Genomic DNA, 25,229 nt, shown 5'->3' on the forward strand with positions numbered 1-25,229 from the left:
AAATTGTTGAAACAGCTACGCTTCTATTAAACGATATTGCTCTTGTTTTTATTGGTTTCTCATAAAGCTACAGTATAGTGTACTTTTAAAGGATGTTATTATTGTTATTAAGAAGGAAAAATCAATGAAATAAATGTGTACTTTCAATTCAAATATAGATGGATCAAGTCCCTTTATATAAGTCAACCAACACTTTGAAAGCACGGCTCAATGATTTTAAAGGATCGTGCTAAACCGATATTATTCTCCTTTACAGTAAACCTTTTTTTATGAATCATTGCTGTAAAGGAGAACCATATCGGTTAGCTAAATCCTTGTCTTTACATACACATAGGCAGTCCATTACTTTTATATACTGATTGATTTTATATCAGATGCACAAAAAGAATTATGACAGTACACGGCTTTTTTTCTCGCAATTAAATCAATTATCTCGCGTAGTTTTAACTTTTAGATATGCTTTCCCGACTTTTATGGAGACAGAGATAATTATGAAATAAAATAAAGTGAGAGAGAAGACATTGGAGTGTAAATTAGACTGGTACCCAAAGTTTCATAATATGCTCTCTCATGAAAACTTTGGGAACTTTTTTTAATTCTTGAAATCGAATAATAATTATAATCACCAGTCGGGGTAATTTTGTTTATTATAGTTGGTATATGTAGTTGTTATGATTCATTGTCTTATCCCTTAAGATCCCTGTAAAAACCATAAGTATGTTATATAATACTAGCGGCTTCGCCCCTAGCCTCTAGGGGCTTTGCCCCAAGAGGTTTGATCAAACCAATTTTTCGTAATTTAGATTTCAAAAAATAGATTTAAAAAAAAAAATTCTTTGGGGGGGGGGGGGAAATTTTTTCTATGGGGGGGGGAGTAGTCGACCCCACTATTTTAATTTAAGTTTAAAAAGAAAAAGAAAAAAAAATTGGGGGGGGGGGTATTTCTAATTTTTTGAGGGGGTTGGGGGTGTCCCACCCCCCAAGAAAATAGTTATAAACCTTCCCGGGACCTATGAGAAGCTACCCTGTAAAGGAGAACCCGATCGGTTAAGCGGTTAGCGAGATCCTTCGCTACAAACAAACAAACAGACACACAGACAAACAGACAAACAGACAAACAGACACACAGACAAACAGACAAACAAACAAACAATCAGACAGAAATCGTTCTACTTTGTATTATAGATGGTTTTTGTTTTTTAATTATTTGATTCTTGACGTCTAAACAGACGTATCTTATTTTAGACAATATATCACGTTTCTAGTAACACATCTACTCTCTAACTATATATATTAGGGTGGAACAGCGTATATTTTCCAATAAAAAATGACGTCATATAATACAAAAGACCAATGATAGGCCAGTATGCAATTTACCATTGGTCAATTACAATGTATATTGGCCTATTATTGGTCATTTGTATTGTATAACATCATTTTTTATTGTACACTATACGCAGTTTCGAATTATTTTTGTCTGTAGCTTAAGATTTCGATAACTGCTGAACCTGAGAACTTCATTTTAAGGAACTTTTCATAATTCCTAGGATGATTTTAGGAAAAATTATTTGTAGATTTAGGTCTTGGGGTGGTTTTGAGCTATTTTTCTGCCCTTTCCCAACCCTTCGAAGTATAAAGCCTGTAGGCAAAGTGTCGTTAAAACGTTATCAAACATGAATTTGAGTTATATACGACATTATGATAGGAAACAAGATAGATAAATAGGACACAAGATAGATAGATAGGACACAAGATAGATAGATATGAGACAAGATAGATAGATATGAGACAAGATAGATAGATAGGACACAAGATAGATAGATAGGACACAAGATAGATAGATAGGACACAAGATAGATAGATAGATAGGACACAAGATAGATAGATAGGACACAAGATAGATAGATAGGACACAAGATAGATAGATAGGAGACAAGATAGATAGATAGGAGACAAGATAAATAGATAGGACACAAGATAGATAGATAGGACACATCATAGATATATAGGAGACAAGATAGATAGATAGGACACAAGATAGATAGATAGGACACAACATAGATAGATAGGACACAAGATAGATAGATAGGACACAAGATAGATAAATAGATAGACCGATAGCTACATAGTCATACAGAAATTTAAGATGCTAGGAATTTAAGTGAAAGAGTTAAACAAATAAATACCTATAGCCTGATTGATAGATAGATAGACAGACAGATAGACAGAAAGATAAATAGATAGATAGATAGACCGATAGCTACATAGTCATACAGAAATTTAAGATGCTAGGAATTTAAGTGAAAGGATTAAATAAACAAATACTTGAAGAGACATGACCTACTTGACTTTTAAATTCAACTCAATATAGGCTCATAGGGTGATCAGAATATAGGACTGCCTAAACAAGAATGATAATAATAATTAGTAACGAATCACTCAAAAAAAATGGACGAACTCGCAAACAAACAATTTAACTGCTTTACGGTCAAAGTAATCTGCGCAAGAATTGTGTTAAATAACACAACCCAATAAAAAACACAATTCTTAACTGACGTAATTGTAGGACAGATAGACTTACAGACACGTTTAGTTATAAAGCAAAAAGTAATTATATTCAATGGAATCTTCACACAAAAAAAACATAAAATAATTCAATGTAGAATATTATTTAAACCACCACAAAGACATTCAAATATTGAATCAGAGGATCTGATTTAAAATCAAGAGTTTTTCAAAATTCAAGGATCAAAATTATGAGGCCTAAATATTCAAAATTCTATTTAATAAAATATTTATAAAGACTAACCATCCGAGGGACAAAACAATATTTACATAATGGTTTATATTTATTTGTTTACATATGTAAATCTTAAGGTTTACATCAGGGAGGGAGGAGACATTGGAATGTAAACTACACTGGTACCCAAAATTAAGTTATTCTATTTGGGCACTTTTATTGCATATGATTAGGGTGTTTAAAACTAGAAGTATCCTAACTTTTCAACCAATAATTTTATTCTAGATAAGAGTAAATTTCGTTAATCATCAATTGAAATATAAAATAATTAATCTTTGAATTTGGGTTTAAAAATTCTAAGTCTTGAATTTAAAAACTGACAAGAATGACAATATTAATAAAAGCGTACTTCATCAAATGAGACTTTTGCGACATTGGACTGTAAATTATTAAGGTACCAAAATTTTATAAACACGCTCTCTTATTTGCTGGCTTAAAACTTTGAGAACTTTTTTATAATTCTTGTTTGGTTTGTTTAAATTTATAGTGTTCGAACTTTTCAATTCAACCAAGCATTTTAATTTACAGAAGGGGTAATTTTGTTTATCATTATTGAAATATACACAATTGTTGTCCACATATTTTACTTCACAGTGTTAATAGAAATATAATTTTGGTAATTAATATCAATATCCTTTAAAAATCTGTTTTTGTCAACCAATTGTTTTAGCTCCTTCATTATTCTATTGGATTAGATGTTCAGCTGTATTATTGATCTTAAGAGACAGACAAACACGCACACAATTACTCTGATATAAATCTATAATATACTTTTATACATTAACCCATTGTCTTTAAAGGCTTAGATCCTAAAGGGGGTGAGGAGTATCCCCCTACATTTTTTGTGGTTAGGTCTTACCTTCCCCTTTTCCATCTAAATGGCCTAGAACCTGCCCAGGACCAAACCTGCATGAACATTATGGAATGATCAGTCCAGCATTACTACATTACATACAGAAAGACATCCTGTTACTTCAGTACAATTACCTTTGATTTGAGATCTAATCCTCTATTTGTGATAAGTTTATTTGTTATTGATGAAACCTAGATTAAGACAAATTAGTCCATTAGTCCCAGGAATCTAAAGGGATAAGACAATGACCGATAATTTGATGTACATACATCCCCAATGATGATACACAAAGTACAAATTAGTGGTTGAAACGTTTAGGCACTCAACCTAATGATACAACCAATTTAAAAAGTCCCCAAATTTGTTAATCCAACAAATAAGAAAACGTTATTATTAAACTTTGGGAACTTGTTGAATAAACATCCCAATGTCCCCTCCGCCATGATTAGTCCACCTTTTTATGTAGAGCATGATTTTGCCAAATTATTGCATATTATGATAGCAGACAGGAATTGATATAGACTATACGTGGATATTATGACAGGGAATAAATTTTCGTCAATTTAGGTTAGCAACATGGACATCACTGTATTGGTCAGTTCGTTCATCCAGTGTAAGGGGTAGGGTAAAGTGTGTGGATTGGGGAGAACGTAATTTTAGCCAGCTACAAGATTCACTTTGTTAAAGTACATGATAATCTGGTTTAAGATCCAAGCAATAATAAATCCATTCAGCCAGAGAACGGCAAACAAGGATGACAACATCCATAAAAGCGAAGCACTGAAACGGTAGGACAAACGGACATTAACACTTGTATAGTGTCTAAAATGAATTATCAGAATATAAAAGTATAAGAGTCGAAGCAAAATTGTAAATAAATTTGTTGAAAAACTTCTTGATACAGGATAATGTTTATTGAGTTTATGGACATACTTACATTTTTAGGATTTGATTATAGAGTTGCTTCGCTTAAAATATTGTTCTTTGTTGTCCCAGGAATCAATATACCAAAAATCAGATCAAACGGATAATTAGATCACATAAAAATTTGCTGTTAAAAAATTAGAAAAATCAATATGTTTAAAAGGGACGTACGGACATTCTGGTAATGATTATAGAGTTGCTACGCTTTCTAAATCGTACCTAACTACTACAGGAATCATCATGCAAAGTTTGAAATCGATAGGACAATTCTAACATGCCTAAATTAACGAATAAAAGCTATCTATCTCGGACGGACGTACGGACGGACGGACCCTAATTATAGAAAAGCTTCGCTTTAATAATGATCTACTATCCCCTCTTCCCCTCCCTTCTGTTTATATGTGAAATTATGTCTTTGGTATCTAGCATTATTCAGAGGGGATGGTTTAAACTGGTCAAATACTTAACTTATTAGAATGTAAAAATTTGAACATTTTTTTAATGTATGTATTTTTCTTTTAACAAAGATTTCTTATTCTAAAAAATGTAAAAAGGAATTTTGAAAAAATTGCTTAATGAATAAATTACACTTTATGATAAAAAAAAATGATAAAGAATAAGAACAGTACAGTCGTTACTGAGAACTTTTACATTAGACAGAGAAATTAACATACATCTGACTACTTTGCATTATAGATTAGACTATATTTGATGAATTAATTGCATGTTTTTACCTAAATATTGAATAATGATTGATACAAACGGATAGCACTTTTTATAATTTTTGCTTACGGCTTATTGAAAGCGCACAGCTATTCTATAACTATCAATTGAATCTTCTAGGTATAGCGGAATCAACCCAATTACTAAATTTAATTAAGGGTATCAAAATTAAAATATTTAATTGGATTTTTTGAACTTTGATTTTAAGGAAACTTTACATAGGTGCTTTGGTGGTTTTAGACTATTTTATTTTGTGTCTTATGATGGTTTTGGTCTATTTTACTGCCTTCACTCCCCTAGAAATGAATCCTCTACTAGATTTAAAACTGCAAGGAAACCATATAAATCTTTCCTGTAAAAAAAAATCGGTCTTTAGCGATATCTTATCGGACAGATAAACTTACATACATGGAATATCTGAATATTTGCTACGCTACAGTTAAATAATTTTGTCCTTGTAGTAAGTAGATTGATTATTATTGAAATCTATGCCATGAATAATGGCGCATAATGAATGTTTAAGGGGAGGGGTAGGGGTGAGTTGTTATTGTGACTAGCAGCAAAAGATAAGGGAGGTGTTGGAGTGCACTTTGTACACCCCCTGGTAAAACTCTGTTCATGCAATTGCTTAAAAATTATTATTTTAAAAATGATTAAAAAGTTGCTACTGTAACAGGAATTATCATGCAAAGTTTGAAATCAATAGGACAAGTCTAACTTGCCTAACTTAACAATAAGAGCTCTCCGTTACAGATTGACAGACAGACCGATCGAAAATGCGAACTTTTCCTTGTTAAAATACTTTTAGTATTTGATAATTTTCGACACTTGGAGAAAATTTAAAAATTGATTAAAATATTCTTGTATATATAAGCAGATTTGTAATTTTAACCTCATATGTCAGGCTTCTCTTCAAATATTATAAAAACAAGGATGATTTTGACCATTGGTAGTGCACAATTGTACAATAAATTGATGTATATCCCCAATAAAGATAAACAAAATTACCCCTTATATAGATCACAATTAGTACTTGTAACATTTGGGCACTCAACTTAATGAACCAACTAATCAAAATTTAATAAAAGCCCAAAATGTTTTTTAAGTTAACTAGTCAGAAAACAAATTTATAAAACTTTGGGGACAAGTGTAATAAATAGCCCATTGATCTCCCTCCCTAAAATCTATACCTCATGTTTATATACACATAAAAAAAAGATTATTAAATAACCACTAAAAGGCGTTCTAAGAGTATTAGAAGCATAATATAAAACCTTATTATTTTTTAAGACGTTTCAGACGTATGGACATAACCTATTTATAGAGTACCTTCGCTACTTCAAGAGAATAATTACAATTCATAATAAGATTAAACTTTTATTCCAACTATTTTTTTCTAACAGTATAATGTGTGTATGATACTAGAATATGTGTGTATGTGAGACACAATTTTGTGAACAATCTAACTTTTTTTTGCTTGATTTTAACATATTTACAATATAATATAATAATAATAATAATATAACATTAAAAATGATTACACTAGAATAAAGAGAAAAAAACAACATATAAATTAACAAGAACTTTCAGAGTTATGGTTTAATCTGCTAATTTTCTCCATCAAATTGGCGCGTTTTTTGTCAAACGCCTGCTCGTTGGCGGCGGCAGGATCGGCGGGTGAGGTGTGTGTGTCGGGTGTACTGCGCTCTGAGGAGGAACCGGTTAGGATAATGTCGTCGTCACTGCCCTCCTCCCCATTGCTACTGAGTCCGGAGTCATGCTTCTTCTTGTGTCTCAACATGGAGTGCTTCAGTGTGAACTTTCTGTTGCAGATATCACAAGAGTATGGCCGCTCGCCGGAGTGGGTCCTTACATGGCGGCGCAGATCCTCGGCCGACCAAAATTTGCGCGAGCAGAAGAGGCAGATTATCTTGCGGTTGGAGTAGTCGGGAAATTTACCGCGCAGCTGATCATACAGCTGCTCCTCCCCGGCGGATTCTGTCAGCTGGCTGCAGCTGTTGTCCTCATCGAAGGCCCCCTTGGCCTGCAGGGCTAGGAACTCCTCGTGGTGTGCCAGCTGAATGTGACTAATTGCCAGCTGGCGCTCCCCAAAGCCCTCATCACAGATATGACATTTATACGGTGACTCTGACCCGGTGGAGTCGCGTCTGGTTGTCTTGTTGTTTTGGCCCCCCTGGCTGTAGTGGGACCCGTCCTCAATATCAATGCTGTCAGTGTTGGCATAATTCAATGGCATGTGAAATCCTTGTTCCTCATCTTCAGCTCCGCTGTTGCTGGCCTCGTCATCCTTGTTGTTGCCGTGTTTGCGTACAATATGTCTGTCACAGTTGGATTTGGTGGTGAACCACAGCGAGCACTCTGTACACTTGTACGGCTTCTGTCCAGTGTGGGTCAGAATGTGTCTTTCCAAGCTGGAGACCCAGGGAAATTTTCTGGCACAGTAGGGGCAGCTCAGCCGCTGGGGAGCAGCCGAATAGGCGCTCAACTTCTTGGAATCATCACTTTCAACATCAAGTTCGGGCTCATAGTCATCAACTCCTTCAATGTCAAGATTTTCCTCATCATCATTGATGTGAATATGCTTGTTCTTGATGTTGTCATCATCAATAATTAAATTTTGTTCATCCATCTCCTCCTCCTCGAAACCATCCTCGTCTATTTCACTCTCAAAGCTGTTGCCCTTGTCATCACCTTTCCTGAGTATTGAGGCATCATCTTGGCCGTTGGAGGTGTGATTCAGGGGTTTTCTTCCAGGACCGGGACGCGGCTTCTGGTAGTAAACCTCTGGGTGCTGTTGCTTCATGTGTCTGTCCATGTTGCTGCGCAGGGTGAACCTGGCCTTGCACTCCTCGCAGCCGTAGGGCCGTTCGGTTCTGTAGCGGCGCTGCTTCTGCTTGCGCATCAACACTCCGTTCTTGATAACCATCTTGTAAGAGTCGGCGACATCACTGCCACTTATGTTGGCGGCTGTAACAGCTGATGAAACGGATGAGGAAAGGCTAACAGGCTTGCTGGGACTTGACTTGGGGCTGCTGGTTGACAGTGACGAGCTGCTTGGGGAGATCTGGCTGAGCAACAGCTGCTGGTCACGCACCTGGCTGCTCAACTGCTGCAGAGCGGCTGAAGCTGAATCCTTGAGGAAGTTTGAAGAATCATTTGAAGCTGCCACCAATTGTTGCTGCTTTTTTAATTCCTCATTTTTAGCGGCAATAATGGCAGCTAATTGCATAGCTCCAAATGGAAAACCAGGAGCCATGCCAAAATGTGCAGCCGCCGGCCATGCTGCAAGACTGTGAGGTACCTGTGCTCCGGCTGCGCCTAGTAAGGGCAGGCCAAATGGCAATGTGTGGGGGGCAGCTGCTAGGGGAAGGCCACCGCCAGCCGCCATTGCAGCAGCTGCCAACTGAGATTCTAATTTTTCTTGAAAGTTTGTTGAATGATTAAAGGGGAATGATTTCATATTGATATCTTTGGCATCATCTATAATAGTGAGATCAAACTTTTGTGACTTTGTAACATTGTTGTTTGTAGCTTTGCTGAGATCAAGAGGAGTATCATCCTCATTTTCATGTTCATCAGAGTCAACAATATCCTTGTCAACCTCGAAAGGTCTGTAAGGGATGAATGTAGAGCTGCGCGGCGGGGTTGGCGGGAAAATGACGTCAGCATCAAAGGAATGTCCAAGCCTGCCACCATTCTCACTGCCTTCATCATCCATAGCAGAGGCATCATGAATGATGATATGCTCGCGGAGATCATCCTTGTGGTTCTTGTTGTGTTTATTCTTGACGTGACGCTCACAGTTGGCCTTGGTGGTGAAGCCAAAGTTGCATATCTTACATTCAAATGGTTTCTGTCCGGTGTGGCCGCGCATGTGTTGGATAAGATTGCTCTTGTCAGTGGTGGAATGTAGACAAGTGCCAACATTGCACACAAACGGTGGGTCAATCATGTGCTCCTTGTTGTGGCCCTTCAGGGCGCGCAGGTTGGGGAAAACGGCGGGACAAAGACGGCAGGGAAATTCGCCTTTCAACTTCATTTCCTTCAGCACAGGATCATCGTCTTGTAAAGTTTCTGATGAGAATGAAGTGTTCATGTTATCCATGGACAGGTCATCTTCTTTTTTAACAGGAGAAAAAGGGGCGCTGACCGCTGGCACCAGCAGCTGTGGCGGCTGGTGCAACTGCTGCTGTTTAAGACCAAGTGATGAACTCATAAGCAAGTGAAGATTTGCTGTATAGGGCACTGAGTTAAAGTTTGAGGTAGGTGGGGGAGGAGGTAGGGAGGGGGGCAGGGAGGATAAAATATTGGCTGCCCCACTTCCCTTGAAGTGGAACATATTTCTGTGCAGCTTGAAGTAGTTGTAGGTGGGGCAGGGGTGACCGCAGTCCTCACACCGAATCTCCCTCCCAGGATGGTAGTTGATCACATGCACCTCCAGGGACAGCTCAGAATAAAACCTCTCAGGACAAATGGGACATTTGAGTCCGGAATATTTTGAGGATTCCTCAACAGAAGGATTGATGCTAATTTTAGAATGTTGATGTTCTGCTGAAATATTAACAGTGCTTGATTTACGTTTTCTGGCACGTTTTGCGGCTGTGTGGCCGCTGGAGCCGTCACTCTCGCAGCTGTCCCGCACATTGTGGGTGCGTCTGTGTCTGTGCATGTTACCATTTGTTGTGAAAGTTTGTCCACAAACTTCACATGAGAAAGGTCGCTCCCCCGAGTGAACAAGCATGTGTCTGTCCAGAGAAGAGAAGGAGGATAACATCTTTCCACATAAACAACAATTGTACACCTTTGTCTGACCTGAATAGAAAAAAAAATAATCATTATTTGGAAAAAAAAGATCAACATTTTTATTATTATTTAAAGATTTTTCACAAGATTATGCTAATAAAAGCCCCGCAGGTTTGAAAAAAATGAATACCTGTTGGGTCCGAAGGATCATTTGTGGGCTTAGCCTCATTGTGTCCCCGCAAGTGGGTGGTAAATTCCTTGAGAGAGGTCATGTGCTCCTTGCACAGCGGGCACTTGAAGTCACGCGCACGATTCTGATCATAGCTCGACTGAAATAGAAAAAAAATATTAAAATCCAAAAAAAATGTACAAAATAATCTTTAAAATGATCATAAGTAACAAACACACAAACAAACCTCCAACTACTATGTAAGATTATGCAAAGCTTTAGATCAATGAATTTCAGCTTAACGGTAATAAAAACTTAATTATACAAGAGATGGGAAACTTAATTATAATATTATTCAACCTTTTTGCTAAATTTTTACAAAATATTAGAAAATAAAACAGTTTTTAAACAAAATTAAAATACGTAACTGGACAAAGTATTTCAAAATTCAGCCATGTGACGTCATAGAAATGAGGGAGATGAGTGGAGAAGTGGGAAAGAAAACCCCTATAAAAGAGATGGAAAATCCCTCATTTTTATGACGTCATATGGCTGATTTTTGAGACACTTTGTCCAATTACAAAAATATATATGAATCATTTGAGACAGACATACTGACACTGCAAGCTTGTAGAGTAGCTTCGGAACTTTTAAAAAAATTAGTTTCAAAATTTTTGAAAAAATTATTTTTTTAATTTTAAAAACCGGACATGTAAAGTGTGAGAAAACAGAGAGAAAATTGACCAGAGAGAAAAAAGAGAAAGAGATAGAGAGAGAAAAAACAGGAAGGGGGGAGAGAGAAAGAGAGATGGAAGAAAGCAGACAGAAAGTGAAAGAAAGAGAGAAAAAGAGGGAAGACTTTAAAAATTTGAATTGACAGTTATTGACAGATTCTAAGAAATTTGTTTCAACACCAAATTATAGTCCTACTAAAAAAATGATAGAATTTTATTAATATTGAAAATTAAACATCTATTTACCAAAAATAGTCTCATGAAAAATGAAAAGAATAATTATTCATTATAAAAATACAATTACATGGCAATGCAATATACAAAGATTCATTTACCAAAATGAAAATAGTATTATCATTAAATAGAATTAGTTTTTACTAATGATCATAAAATTACACCTCTCGTGTAAAATAAGTATTTATATTTCATCCTTAAATTATGATAAATCTTTCAAAAAATCCGCAAGATAAAAAACAAAAAAATCTTCTAAAAAATGTAAAAATACTGAAATTATATTAATTTTTTTTGTTTGTTATCATGTTCGTTAATCAGTATGATCTTGCAAACGGCTTGACCATTTTTCGAAAAGTTATATACTTTTTGCTATTTTTTTTAAATTGTAGTATTGTTAAAAAGCTGATGTTTATTTATGATGCCTTCTTTAAATATATATGATTTGTGGAATTAAATAACAATTTATTATTCTTACTATTGCTGCAAAATTGTTGGTTTAAGAAACATCTTTTAAAATGCATCTATGCCACAAAAAAGTGATTTTTAGCATTAAAATGATTGATTGTCAAACTAAATATAATTTGAAAATATATTGTTTGTTTTTATAAAAATCAATAAATTAGAAAGAATAATATATTTTGTGCAAATGTCCGCAGAAATGAAAATAGAATATATACCTGTTCATCATCGTCTTTATTTTGGGATGGGGGCGGCGGGGGGGACATATTATCCTCGCTGGACGGCGGTGTTGTGGCGGGATGGGCGCCATGTGCGAGGCCAGCAGGCGGGAGCAGCGGGTGGTGGGCTCCGCCCGGCGGAAACAGCGACATAAACTGGCTGAGGGAGGTGGGGAGGAAGGGGGTGGGTGGCAGGATTTGTTGCATCGTTGGGCTGGGTAGGGTTTCGGTGGTCAATTGTTGTCCTTCAGGCTAACAGGTCTGAAAAAAAAGACAAATAATTAACATGAAAAATAATACAAATATTAAAGGGCGGACAGACGTTCGGTTGGTCATTCTCTCCTATAAAGTAGCTGCGCTTCTAAATATGTGTACTTTTTAAACATAAAAATCTGTTATATTTGTGCTATATGCAAATAAATATAAAAAAAGGAAGCATATTGGTAGGAAAAAAAGGCAATGAAATCACGCAATTTTGTTCTGCTATAATAATCTCAAATTTCTCCTTCTTATAATAAACCGCAGAAAAAAAATTTCATGATTTTAATTAAAACACAGATTGCTCTCATATTTTTATGGTTGGATATCAAAATTAAGAAAAAAGAAAACTTTTTGGCTAATCAATATTGAGAAAAGAAGTAACTGTTATTTTTATTGGCAAAAAATGCTTTAAACCCTTTTTAGAAACAGTCAAATTTTAAAAAAGACAATTTGAAGAAAACTTTAGTAAAATTCTATAGAAAATTGTGCAGGGTTGGAAAGCGCCGCAGTAAGTAACCATTGACGGTAGCCCTCCGGCGTTTCCGGCCAGACCAACATGAAACACAAAATTTCAAGATTTTCTGTGAGATATTGTGTGTGTGTGTGTGTGTGTGTGTGTGTGTGTGTGTATGTGTGTGTGTGTGTGTGTATGTGTGAGTGAGTAAGACAAGTGGAGGGGAAATAGATCATTTCTCATGGATTTTACAATACATTAGTTATCTCTCTCTTTCTCTCTCCCTCACTCACTCTCCCTCACTCCCTCTCCCTCTCTCTCTCTCTCTCTGTAACTCTCTCACGCACTCAATCTCGTGGTCAGGAGAGTAGAGTATTTTTGGTTTCAATTAGGGGTCCAAATATCATTATTACCATATATTCATCAACCATTGTTCTAAATAAACACACACACACACACACACGGGCGTGCACGCGCGCGTGCATATTCATATTATTTTTAGAGAAACTAGGACGGGAATCGAGCCCGAGGCTGCTCTAATAGTCCAGGTCATATAAAAATCGTTTGGTTTTTGTGGACTTTTATGATAAAAAAAATTGAGAAGTTTGGTTTTTAAAGGCAGTGTAATTTTTTTTAGATTTTGGAAGAAATTTTTTAGAGTGTCTGATTTGATTTATCTGTTTATTGTTATTATATATACTTAAACAAAGGGAAGACGAAAGGATTCTGGGGCGTGGGAAGGAAGTACAACCCCCCACCCCCCAAGGGGGGTGTGGACTTTAGAGAAATTAACAAGTGGGTAGCCTGTGTGTGTATGTGTGTGTGTGTGTGTGTGTGTGTGTGTGTGTGGTCATCAAGTTGATTTGCCATTGTTCTATACCATGGCCTACATTCAGAGATTAAGGGAAAAAACAATGGAAGATAAATCATCCTCCTCCCCCCCCCCCAAAAAAAAAAAAGTTAAATTCTTGACAATTAAAACATTTATAGTAATGAATATATAACTTTTGGATCATGTTACTTGTAGATGCAGCGCTTATCACATGTTACTTGTAGGTGCAGCAAACTCATATATGTTACTTGTAGGTGCAGCAATATCCCCCCTTCATTCCCTATAGAGATACTAATATGATTATAAATAAAAACAATTAAGATTAATTCGTTAGCTAAACATTTATTAGTAATGGTTTTAAATATATGCAAAAAATATTATTAAATAATTACACATATATATTGAATAGCAATCTGGTTGCACAAATTGTAAAATGCATTATCATTATAGCGATCCCTCCACATGTATGCATCCAAATAACTGTAAGATGGTTTTGGTTTAATTTGGTTCAAGATGAAGTTGTTTGGGGCTTTGAAGTTCTTTAGAAATGACTAAAAAACTTATTTTCAATAGAAATATAACTAACATTGTCTGCCTATCTCCTTTTTTATCTCCCTTTAACATGTTACTTGTAGGTTTAGCAAAGTTAAACATGTTACTTGTAAGTGCAGCGCTGCATCTACAAGTAACATGATCCTAACTTTTTTTTAAATATTGGATGTAATTTTAAGCAATTGTCCTATCCCTATAACATGCCTATATTACTACCAGTACAATACAGTAGTATAATATTATGGGTGTGCCCGTACTTCCGCTTAATGTGCCATATTATAGAATAATCAGAATTGCAAATTAAACTTTATCTTAAACTTCTTCCTCCCCTTTGCTTAGCTTTAATAATCAATCAACCCCTCAAAGAAGATGTTCCTCAACAGATTATAACGTCATACGATAAAATAACCAATGACAGGCCAGCATAAATTTTACCATTGGTCATTTACAGTGTATACTGGCCTCTCATTGGCTAATCTATCGTATGATGTCATAATCTGTTGAGGGACTTTAATCATCTTTCCCCTCAAATTTAATTACTATTGTGAATTGTAGCTATTATGAAACACTTGACATTATGTTGAAACGATGGCACACCATATTATGAGATGAAGACTAACAGAGAACCCACTTCCTTTCTCTAGACTATGTTCAAACTTATCTACCAATTTTTTTTAGTAGCGCAGCTACTCTATAACTTGGCTATGTCAGTACGTCCGTCCGTTCGACTATTCGTGGAAAATGTACCTATCATTTTTGTGTTCATAAACATTTTAAAATGCAAAATATTCTAGAAAATATGAACACTTTTTGAGTAATAAAATCTCTCTCTCTCTCTCTCTCTCTCTCTTTCTCTATCTCTCTATGTTGCGACCATTTCCCGTTTTCTCAATTTTCTTCTTGTTCTAGATGATCTACAGGGATTGAACAATGGGAGATACATTCATCATTCTCCTTAGAATGTGTTATGTTGATATAATTACAGCACAAAATCCAGTTATCCATATATTTGACACTTGACTATAAAATTATAAAATGAATGATTACTAAATTACTTTAGTGGGGGGGGGGAGTGAGAAACAATAAACCCCCCCCCCCCCTTCAGCCAGAAAATTTGGGAAGTTATTAAGATGTAATGATGATGTAATATCAAATTTATGGATGAATTCATGTTTGGCTTGAAAAACAGCGAGAAAAATTAAAATTTAGTAAATATTTTAACGGTCACACAGAAGCACCAATTGTTCGACAGATGGACGAAAAAAGTAAATTATAAGGTATCTTTGCTGGTATATTTAATAATTGGCAAATTAGCAAAATTTGCTGTTTTCACATTTCATCAATGATTTAAGTTTAATGATGATTATTAAAAGGAAAAAGAGTAAGGGAGGGGTGATGGGAGGGGTGAGGGAGGGGTGATGTAGGGGTGAGGGAGGGGTGATACGGTTCTCATGCTTTTATAAACTTACTATTGTATATTACAGGTGCATAGTTGGTGTCGCATAAATACGACTAGTTTTAGTTTAGCAAATTGTCATATGTGCAAAAAAGTTCAATAGTAATAGTCAAAAAAAAATGGAGGAAAAATGATTTTTTTCTTTCATTAAAACTTCCCTCCCTAATGATTCTTTATATGGGGGAAGCCCCTTCCACTCTCCCTCCCTCTAGCTTCCATAGGCACTAATAAATCTCTGCGCACGCCACGCTGAATGCAAATGTTATGGATATGGTTCATAGATTAAATTTTAAAACATGGGACAGGTTTTCTTACATCCCCCTTTCTCAGCAATACATTTTTCAGGGAAATTACCAGTAGCAAACAAAATTTTTTTTAAGCAAAAAATCAACATTAAACCCCAAATCAATTTTACCTTAATATCCTAATTCTATATAAGACAAAATTTTGTGCATTTTTACTCATCCCTTTAATGCTCTCTAATAGGTATATTTGGTTTTATTTAAGATTTTCTCCCCCTAGCATATAAACTACAAACATCCTACACACACATACATACACACACACACACAAACACATCCACACACACATACATACATACACATACACACAAACAGACTTGTAAAATCTGAGATGATGCCTTAACATCCTTTCCCAACCAAAGATTTGGAGCCCCGAGGGCACAGGAACACACACACACACACATCTATCTACAACATATAGAACATCCATTTATTTTTTTAGACACAAAATTAAAAATCTTCTCACAGCAATAATATAAATCATATAAAAAAGAGTACACATTTTTGCAATTTTTGTACTTTTTTTTAGAAACCATGTTCTTAAAGTTCCCTCTAATAAAGGCATCATAATAAAAAAGAATATAATGTTTAAAGGTGGAAATATAAATCGCAACCCCTCCCCCTCGCATTTTTATTTTGATTCGCCTTATGATTTTATTCATAAGGCAGGTGTAAAACTTATGCTTAAGATTATCAAACCATTTTTTTGTATAAGAAAATATATTTTGAATTATAGTCTTGAAAAACGGTTGATGCTACTGAATAGAAGCCGAGAAATAATTTGTTATAATAGCAGTAATAACAAGACAATAATAACTTCTCCCCCCCCCCCCCCATAAAATAGGATGTTAGTTGTGGTTAGGTTTAAACGGTGTGGCAACGGGGCTTACAACATCTCCTGTTAGACTTAGGTTATCATGTTGATATAAATTCATGGTCGACATGTTAATCAACACTTGTGGCAACCAATGGCTATCATGTAACTATTATTCTAATATCGACTTTCTGTTTACACAATACTGGCCCTAAAGTTTAACAGGGTAACAACAACAAATAATATAAAGCCACACTATAGTGGGTATTATTATTATTATTAGCAGGCCATATAATTGAAAATAAGCATTGAACAGTAGTCAACAAGTGGCTTTATACTTCCGTTTGGAACTAAAATTATCATGTAAAACCGCTAAAAATACATAAAAGATTCCAGAAATGATGAAAACTGCTAAAAATTTAGATAAAAATTGCTCTTAAGATATAAAAAAAATTTTAAGAATCATTTAACATAATTCAAAACTTTTTATTTTCTCAATGAAACAAATAAAAAATATACATATTTAGAATTCAAATCTAAATTATATATCCCAATATACAGCTCTAAATTTGAAGAAGTGGATGTCATAAAAACAACATTTTTAAGATGTGTTTTTATCCACCGAAAAAAGTTCTGGCCACGCCTTGAAATACACCTTAAAACAAAGGAAGTCAAGAAAAGGCGTTTATTTACATTTCATGAATAGTAAAATAAACATTTTTTCCAGTATGGCTTCGAAACCGATTAAAATCCGCTGGCTTAGAACCAGTTTTCAGATAAACTGAAAAATCATGTTTTTCTACAAATATGAAAATAAAAATCATAAAATTAATAACATATTTGTAAGCCAGGGTCTTGGGCCCGACGGGGCTCACAAAACTGGTACTAATATAATATTTTTTTTATTTAATATCCGCGGAAAGTTGTCTATAATACTATGCGAGGAACAACTATTCTTTACATGTTTTTCAAGGCAAGGAAATAAAATATAAAATGAAGCATTTTTTTATATTTTAAAGTTACACCTTTTTGTTTGTAAATTGAGTATTTATTACTCCATATATATTTTGCGCTATTTTCATTAAAAAAGGTGTTAAGGATAAGTTGATTACAAATCTTATTTTATTAAACAAGGCGGAGTTTCTAAGTATGAGGGGGCGGGGTGACAGATGCACGCGAGATAAAGCGGTCAACTGCACTAAATCTAACGCTTTAGTCATCTGATAACAAGATAAGCCTAATCCCCTCCTCAAGATGTTATTACCATCTTTATTGGGGGGAGGGGGGGAGGGGGTGTTAACAAATCATCTTTATGGGGTGCTGAGGGGGGCGGGTGTGTTAACAAACCATCTTTATGGGGCGTTGATTGGATTCAGAGATTTATCTAAAGGGTTTTTTTTAAAGGGTTGTTAAAAATTAAGTCTAAAATTTTGTATTTTTAAGTAAAATGAAATTGTAGGTCTTAATTGAAACAACAAATTTAACTTGTGGTAAACTAAATGTTTAATTATAGTTTTGAATAAGAGCAGTGGTGTGTTGGGGGTGGGGTGGGGGGGGATTTTTCAGCTGTGTATTTAAAAACATCTGCCCCTAAATATGGATACCAGAGGCATTATGATTATTAGGTATAAGCTTAAAGGTGGCTACCTTTTAAATTCCTAAATACTTTTAGACCCGCAGGGCAGCAACTCTATAATCAACATTAATAAGGACGCATTTACATGAATTATTCTAGCTGCGCAACTTATGGACATAATTGCTGGTTTTGAATAAAAATAAATCTATGAAACTTTCTTATTTTTAAGTATATGGTATGAATACATGATGATAAAAAGTGTCGTCACACTTGAAATACCAGATTTCTCAAGTAGTTTATGAAAAGGTAAATGAGAAATCCAGCTTGCATGCTAATTAAAAATAAACTTTCTTCATATATTGTATAAAAGAGAACTCGTAAGATGAAAAAAAGATGAATTTCTCTTTGGTTCTATTGTTTAGGTTTGAACTGTAACATTTTATGATAGGGAAATAGTACTAGAAGAAAACCTTTTTGCCTGTCAAATGCAAATTAAAGCAAAATAGTACTTCCTTCAAGACATTTTTATATTTTTTTTCTAGTAAATTATAATCTAAGGTTAACAATTAAAATAAAATAACAATGCTATAAAAATTCTAGGACAACCTTAAAAACTTCAGACAAAATTCTCGGAGATAGATTCTATAAACCTTCAATTTTACGGCCTTAAACTGGTTTCTTCTTAAAAGTGTTAAATTGCTTTAGAGAATTTTTCAGTCCAAACAGATGTAAAAATAGCTACAAACTTATAAAACAAACAAACACGCATCTTTTGTGAACCGTTTCTACATTCTTTAAAGACTTAGTTGTTAGATGGTATGTTTTAATCCATAGCACGCTACTCTATAGTCTATATATATAATACAGTTTAGCTCATGAGAGTCATAATGATATAATAAGGTCAAAACTTACAATGTATCCCACGTCAAAAAAAATCGTAAACATGCCACAAACTTATTTTAAGCATATTTGAAAATTAAAAATCACTATTTCTAATAGTTCATCTGGATATACATAAATCCACTAACTTAATTATATTGAATGAAGCTTTTCTTCCCCTATGATTCAATATTACTTTCATAGGCTAAACTAATTCTATATATTGTCCAAAACTAAACATTTTTGTTTAAGCAGCCGTAATCACTCATATAAAAGACATCAAAATTCCTTAAGTGTATATTTCCCTAAAATAATCCCCATTCAACTATCCCCCCCCCCCCCAAAAAAAAAAAAATAAAAATCCATCCCTAATTTTAGATAGAAGCTTTTTATCCTAACATGAGTATAATTTTTCTAGATTGCATACAACATTAGGAATTTTTATGCCTGTTTTGTAATTTGTCATGGAAAAATAGTTTTATATCAAAATTAAAGCAAAAAAGTACATAACTATACTTAGAGGAAAAACATTTTTTTTTTATAATTTGTATTATGCAAGTTAGATGAATATTATGAAGAAATTATCTAATTTTATGAAGATGATTATTCAAGAGGACAAATTATTATAAAAATTGTGTATAATAATGATAATATGACGCGGCATTGTTACGTGATTATAAAATCTTTGTCATTCATAATAATCTTGATTGTAAAAACAGAATAAAATCTGTCAAAATTATGATGTAAATCTGATTCATAACAGTCCATTTCTTAAAAATAATTATAACAGTCCAATACTTAAAAATAATTATAACATCTTTTTATATTTATACTCATTACGACTAAAATTACAAAAAAAAATCATAATTAGACAAATAAAAAAGTTAATATATTGTTTAAGTATTGAACTATTGTAAAGAATGTTAATTGGTCGAATTTTAAGTAATGAACTCAGTGATAAAAAGAGTTTAATATGAAAAAAAGTAATGAATCTACGCGCAGATGTTAGATAATCATAAGACATGAAAATTAACAATGCAAAGTCAATTTCCTTTTTATGCATCTTTAAAATACCCCCCCCCCCTCACCCTTTTTTTACAAATAAATCTTAAAATTTGATATAATAAGCTTGAAAAGGGCGTGGACAGGAAACATATTTGGATGGTTAAAATCAGTGGGGGGGGGGGGGGGTTGACAAAGGCGTTCTTGAAATTTTGTCTGTAACAAACAAGTCAAAAAATCAGTCATCTGAAGAAATAAGAACATTAGACATTACAAAACAAATAATAGACATATTATACTTTAAGAATAAGTTTTGATAAGAATTCAAACTAAACATAAAAAAAAAATTTATTACTATGTCTACTTTAAGCAAACCGCAAGAAATCTTAAAATTCATCATTTTAGACTAACATTAATCTTTTTAAATACAGACAACAGGGTGGCTGTTTTTAAGATTTTATTCACAAAATTTCTTTTTAATAACTTCATCTAAAAGATATAAGAGGGAAAAATTTATTCAAGCATTGTTTGGACTTTTATTGGATATATGTAAAATACTTGATTAGGTATTTTACAAAAAGTTTACGATTCCAATTCTTATTTTTTTTTGAGAGAAATGATTCATTCTGATGTGAAATAAGGATGTAAACTAATCCAGAAGGAAAAAACGGAAGATGTAATTTATATTAACTCGGTTTTAAGATCCAATAACAAAAGGATGTTGTATTAAATACCCCTCCACATATCCCCCATATCCCATGTTATTTTAAACAAAAGAAGGCGATAAGAATATTAAAAAAAAACAATATAAATATGTTTATGAGAAAATATTAACTACCACACATACATATATCTATATGAATGTCTACCACAAAGGAGACGGATGTTATTTGGTTATACTTTTAAATCCACCAGGCCTCAAATAATCTTTCAGTTCCTGTTTTTTTTAAATAATCAATCTTTAGTAGCGAATCTTATCTACATTTAAACTTATTTGATCCTAGCATCTAGTGGCCCTGAAAGGAAGGATAAAAAATAGCCTAAAACCACCCCAGTACCAAAGTGATACTCTTCTAAAAGATATAACTGGATCAGTTATCAAATTCTAAACTACAGACAAAAAAAGACCTTACTTCTTTATATATTAGGATTATAAAAAAGGAAAATTTTAACTTATCCTTCGCTAACAAGACAAATAAATTTAAAATAAAGACATTTACAATTCAAAAAATAAAAGTTAATTATCAAAGCATATGTCCAATACATTCAAATGATGTTATTTTATTTACATACAATTAGTTTTTAAAAATTAGATTTTAAGTGGCAAAATTTAACAAAACTACGCTGTGTGAAATTGAATTACTTTATTGCATTTTATTACAATTCATCGCTTTGAATTTTATTTTTTTTTTGTAAATGAGATTAAAAATATTGTAAATGAACAGTAATTATCCATTTAGCAAATTTATCATTCTAATATATAAGTTCAATATTTAATTAGAACAAAATTCTTAAAAAGTCTTATTAAAAATCTATTTCTCATAGAAGTCTGTTAGTTTAAATTAAATATATGTAAAGATATATTATGGGAATTAGCATCTATACAACACAATTGTATAGCTGAAAATATTATTAAATTAACCAGAATCTGGTCATATAACTGGCCCAGCAGTGGTTTAGCAAAAATAACTTTGCATTTAACTAGCTTTTAAAACACTTTTTTGCGTGTGTGTTGCATTCTTAAATTTATTATGAATCCTTATTAAACTTATCAATTGCTAGAAAATGAATGCTTATTAATCGACAATAAGCATTAAAACAGGTGAAATAGAATAAAACCATTTGAATGAAACAAGACATGTGCCTTTTGCTCAAACTCTGTTAAAAGTCCCATCAACAAGTGAATTTTTTTTAACAAGTTGTTTGAAAAAGCAGCTGCCAATATTTTTGTACACAATTTAAACCAATAAATACCTAATTTAATATGAACACACAATTTTTCCATTTCATTTAATAATCCTTTCATATAGACTTCCTTTTAAATAATTTAATTAAACAAAATATTTATATTTGAGTGGTTTTTATTTACAGATGATATAAACATGTTTATAGACATGATAAACGATGCTTTTAAAGAATTACTTACTGCTTTGTTTGTTTTGGCAGAATGTTATCCTATATGGTTTATTTGTTTTTCATTTCAATTGCGAAGCTACTCTATATAAGAATACTAGGGGTTCTATATTCGCAGAAAAGAAAACTAGCGTAGAACGATCACTAGATTAAATCTTTAAAATAAATAGCCTAAAACCACCACAGGTCTTATATGAAGCTTCCCTTGAAAGGAGAACTTTATCAGTTCACTTGTTATTGAAACTTTAAGATTCAGACAAAAATTACCTTTCTACTTTATATAATCTTTTAAGGCATCTTATTTAATAGAGAAAAAAGTTAAATACACAGAAATTATGATTTTTTGGCATATGAACGTTATCATCCTTGTTAATTGACAACGCGCATAATGATATTCCTGCGGAATTCACCTGTTCTGCATCAATTTAAAGGGATGTTATAGATTTCCATCTGTAAAGTCAGCGGGAACCAAAATAGTTTAGTAAATGATAAACAAGAGAATATATGTAGGGTTAGGTTTAGAGGTATAAACATTCAAGTAATAATATTAAAGGCATCTTTGGGGTTGGGATTGCCCAAAATTTCAAAATACACAACTTGCAAATTACATTTAAATACCAGTTAAATTAAACCAAATCCTATCCTTTTTTAGCTTTTAAATAGTATTAATTGCCAAAATGTTAAGAAAAAATGGTTTTTACTAGGTAAAATTATCCTAAAAGTTGTACTTTAAAGTGATAACATTTTCAATAGAAAGTATCATCTAGAAATTTAGATTCAATATTGTTTTGAAATTTTGTGTTTTCAAGCCCTTCAAATGGTTACTGGTCACTTGAAACAATAACATATAAGAATTCCAAACCAGGGAAGGGAGGGAATATTGAGTTGTTTATTACACAAGTCCCCAAAGTTTTATGATAACGTTTTCTTATTTTTTGGGTTACAACTTTGGAGACTTTATTTTGATAGGTTTGTTCAAACGATTCAACAGACTAATTATAATCTACAGAAGAGGTGTTTTTATTTATTGTCATTGCTAATGAACATTAATTTATCGGCCATTGTCTTATCCCTTTAGATCCCTGATTCCATACGCCTTGCTGTGAAGTAAGGGTCACAAATAAATTGTTTTTAATTTTCATCAATAATATTTCTCAAATTGTTTACATACTCAACAATCTTTAAGCATATTTGGGGTTAATTAAAATTTTAAATGTTGTGGAAAACACAATACATTTTGTCTCAATATTAAAAAAAAAACTACACATGTAAGAAAACAACTAAAATAAACAAATTCAATGGCCGATTAAATATTTATAGATGGGCACATTTTGCAAACTATTGACCCCTCGAAGAAAAACGCACAAAAAATCCCAACGCAAAATGCTTTCTACATTCAATGTGGACATTTTAAATTTCTTTTGTAAAGACACGTTTATATAAAGGAGTTTTGCAGTGAAAAGACAATGGGCGATAAATCTTTATATAGTTACTCAATTAATATAATTTTTGGTTCAAAAGCGAGGAACACAATTCAAGAAAACTTGAATGTAATTTACAGTCCAATGTCCACTCACTCCTTGCGTTTTTTTGGGTTCAATTCTCAAAAAATACCACATTTGAAAAGATACCTTTTTTAAGATGGCTGTAAAAATGATGTAATTTTGTCTCTTTTTTGAAACTCATCGCGATGCAAGAAAATTTCGCGGAAAATATGCAAAATTTTACGAGTGGTATCTATTTTACTATACAATCAAAAACATTTAGGATAAAAATCTTTAGGCCAAAAGTAGCGCAGCAACTGCTTAAATAATTGTAGAGTAGCTGAGCTACGAAATAATTAAAAGTTGACTTACCATTTGGGTCGAGTGTTGAATTATACACATTTGTAAAATCTTCTATTCAAAAGTCCGTTGCTGTAGTAATAAATATATATAACTTTAATAATATTAAAACACACACTTGATTATATGATTCACAATATCACACTGATGTCCGTGTGTGTGTGTTTGTATTAGTCTGTGCGGGTGTGTGTGTGTACACAAGATGAAGTCGTTCATGGAACTAAGAGTAAGACAAACTATCCATAGACTTCATCTTCAAGACGATGCCTTCTCTCCCTATCTGCCTTGCCCCCTGCCTCAGAGGGATATTCAGGAGCTGCGGTGTGAGGGGGATGGTTCATGTGATGTATGGATGGATCATCTTAGAAGCGATAGACAGATAGTCAAGGGTCGGAGACTGTCAAAAGGGGAAGGGAGCATTAAAGGGGGTTGACCAAAGGGAAAGGGGGAGATTTGTAGATGAGAACGGTGAGTGATGCGCTGAAGTACCGTACAACAAGACAGAGAACATCAGCGCGCGATACAATTCATGCTCCCCCCGCCCATCCCAGAGCTACTCTCCCCGTGCACATCTTACACATCTCTCAATATTCATCAGAAAAAAGGGGGAAGTTTGTATGGAGATGGAGAGGGAGGAGCTTAGGATAAATCTTTTAACAGAGAATTGAAAGAGATGGGAAGAGGGAAAGGGGAGATAATCCACAGGTTAATAAAAAGGGAATGGTAACAAGGACATAAAGGGGAAAGAGAGTTGGGGGGGGGGGGGGGAACTTGTAGCGCTAATGTTTAGTTTAGAGCCTGTTCGACCCATTTTTAAAACTACCCCCGACTCGGATAATTTTTAACTAATGAAATAAAGAGAGGTTTCGAGATTTCTGAGATTAAAATAAAATAGATAAGATTGATATTTTTTAAAGCGAAAGATCTCAGAAATGGATAATAAATTTAATGGGGGAAAACCGCTAGTTTGAAAGTAAAGAAATATATCAAAAAAATGTAATATTTATCAATAAATTTAAAGTTTGAATGTTCGCTTTATTGTAAACATATGATCATCAAATTTTCGATTTAAAACTTTGTAAAAAGATTCCTATTATGATAAAGATGAAAAATAATAAAGAATATATTTTTTGTTTTGTTTTATTAAATATAACTGAAGATAAAGAAAGAACTAATATTAATACCCTAAATAAGAAGTATAAAAAGAAACCTGGGTATACAATTTCATACACCAAGAATAAGAACA

The 25,229-nt window shown here is 33.4% G+C and overlaps 1 protein-coding gene across 1 annotated transcript; it reads right to left on the reverse strand.

Annotated features, from left to right (window-relative positions):
* Window positions 1-6,664: 6,664 nt before the first annotated feature.
* peb (zinc finger protein pebbled) lies at window positions 6,665-24,225 on the reverse strand. The gene is made up of 4 exons (XM_080165186.1): window positions 23,996-24,225; window positions 11,879-12,139; window positions 10,255-10,393; window positions 6,665-10,133 (listed from the first exon to the last, which is right to left on the reverse strand). The coding sequence occupies exons 2-4, from the start codon at window positions 12,083-12,085 to the stop codon at window positions 6,874-6,876; spliced, it is 3,606 nt and encodes a 1,201-aa protein (XP_080021312.1). The 5' UTR covers window positions 12,086-12,139; window positions 23,996-24,225; the 3' UTR covers window positions 6,665-6,873.
* Between the last annotated feature and the right edge of the window lie 1,004 nt (window positions 24,226-25,229).

Source organism: Acartia tonsa, chromosome 6 (genome assembly GCF_053477335.1).
Source record: "Acartia tonsa isolate MP-2025a chromosome 6, ASM5347733v1, whole genome shotgun sequence".
NCBI lineage: Eukaryota > Metazoa > Arthropoda > Copepoda > Calanoida > Acartiidae > Acartia > Acartia tonsa.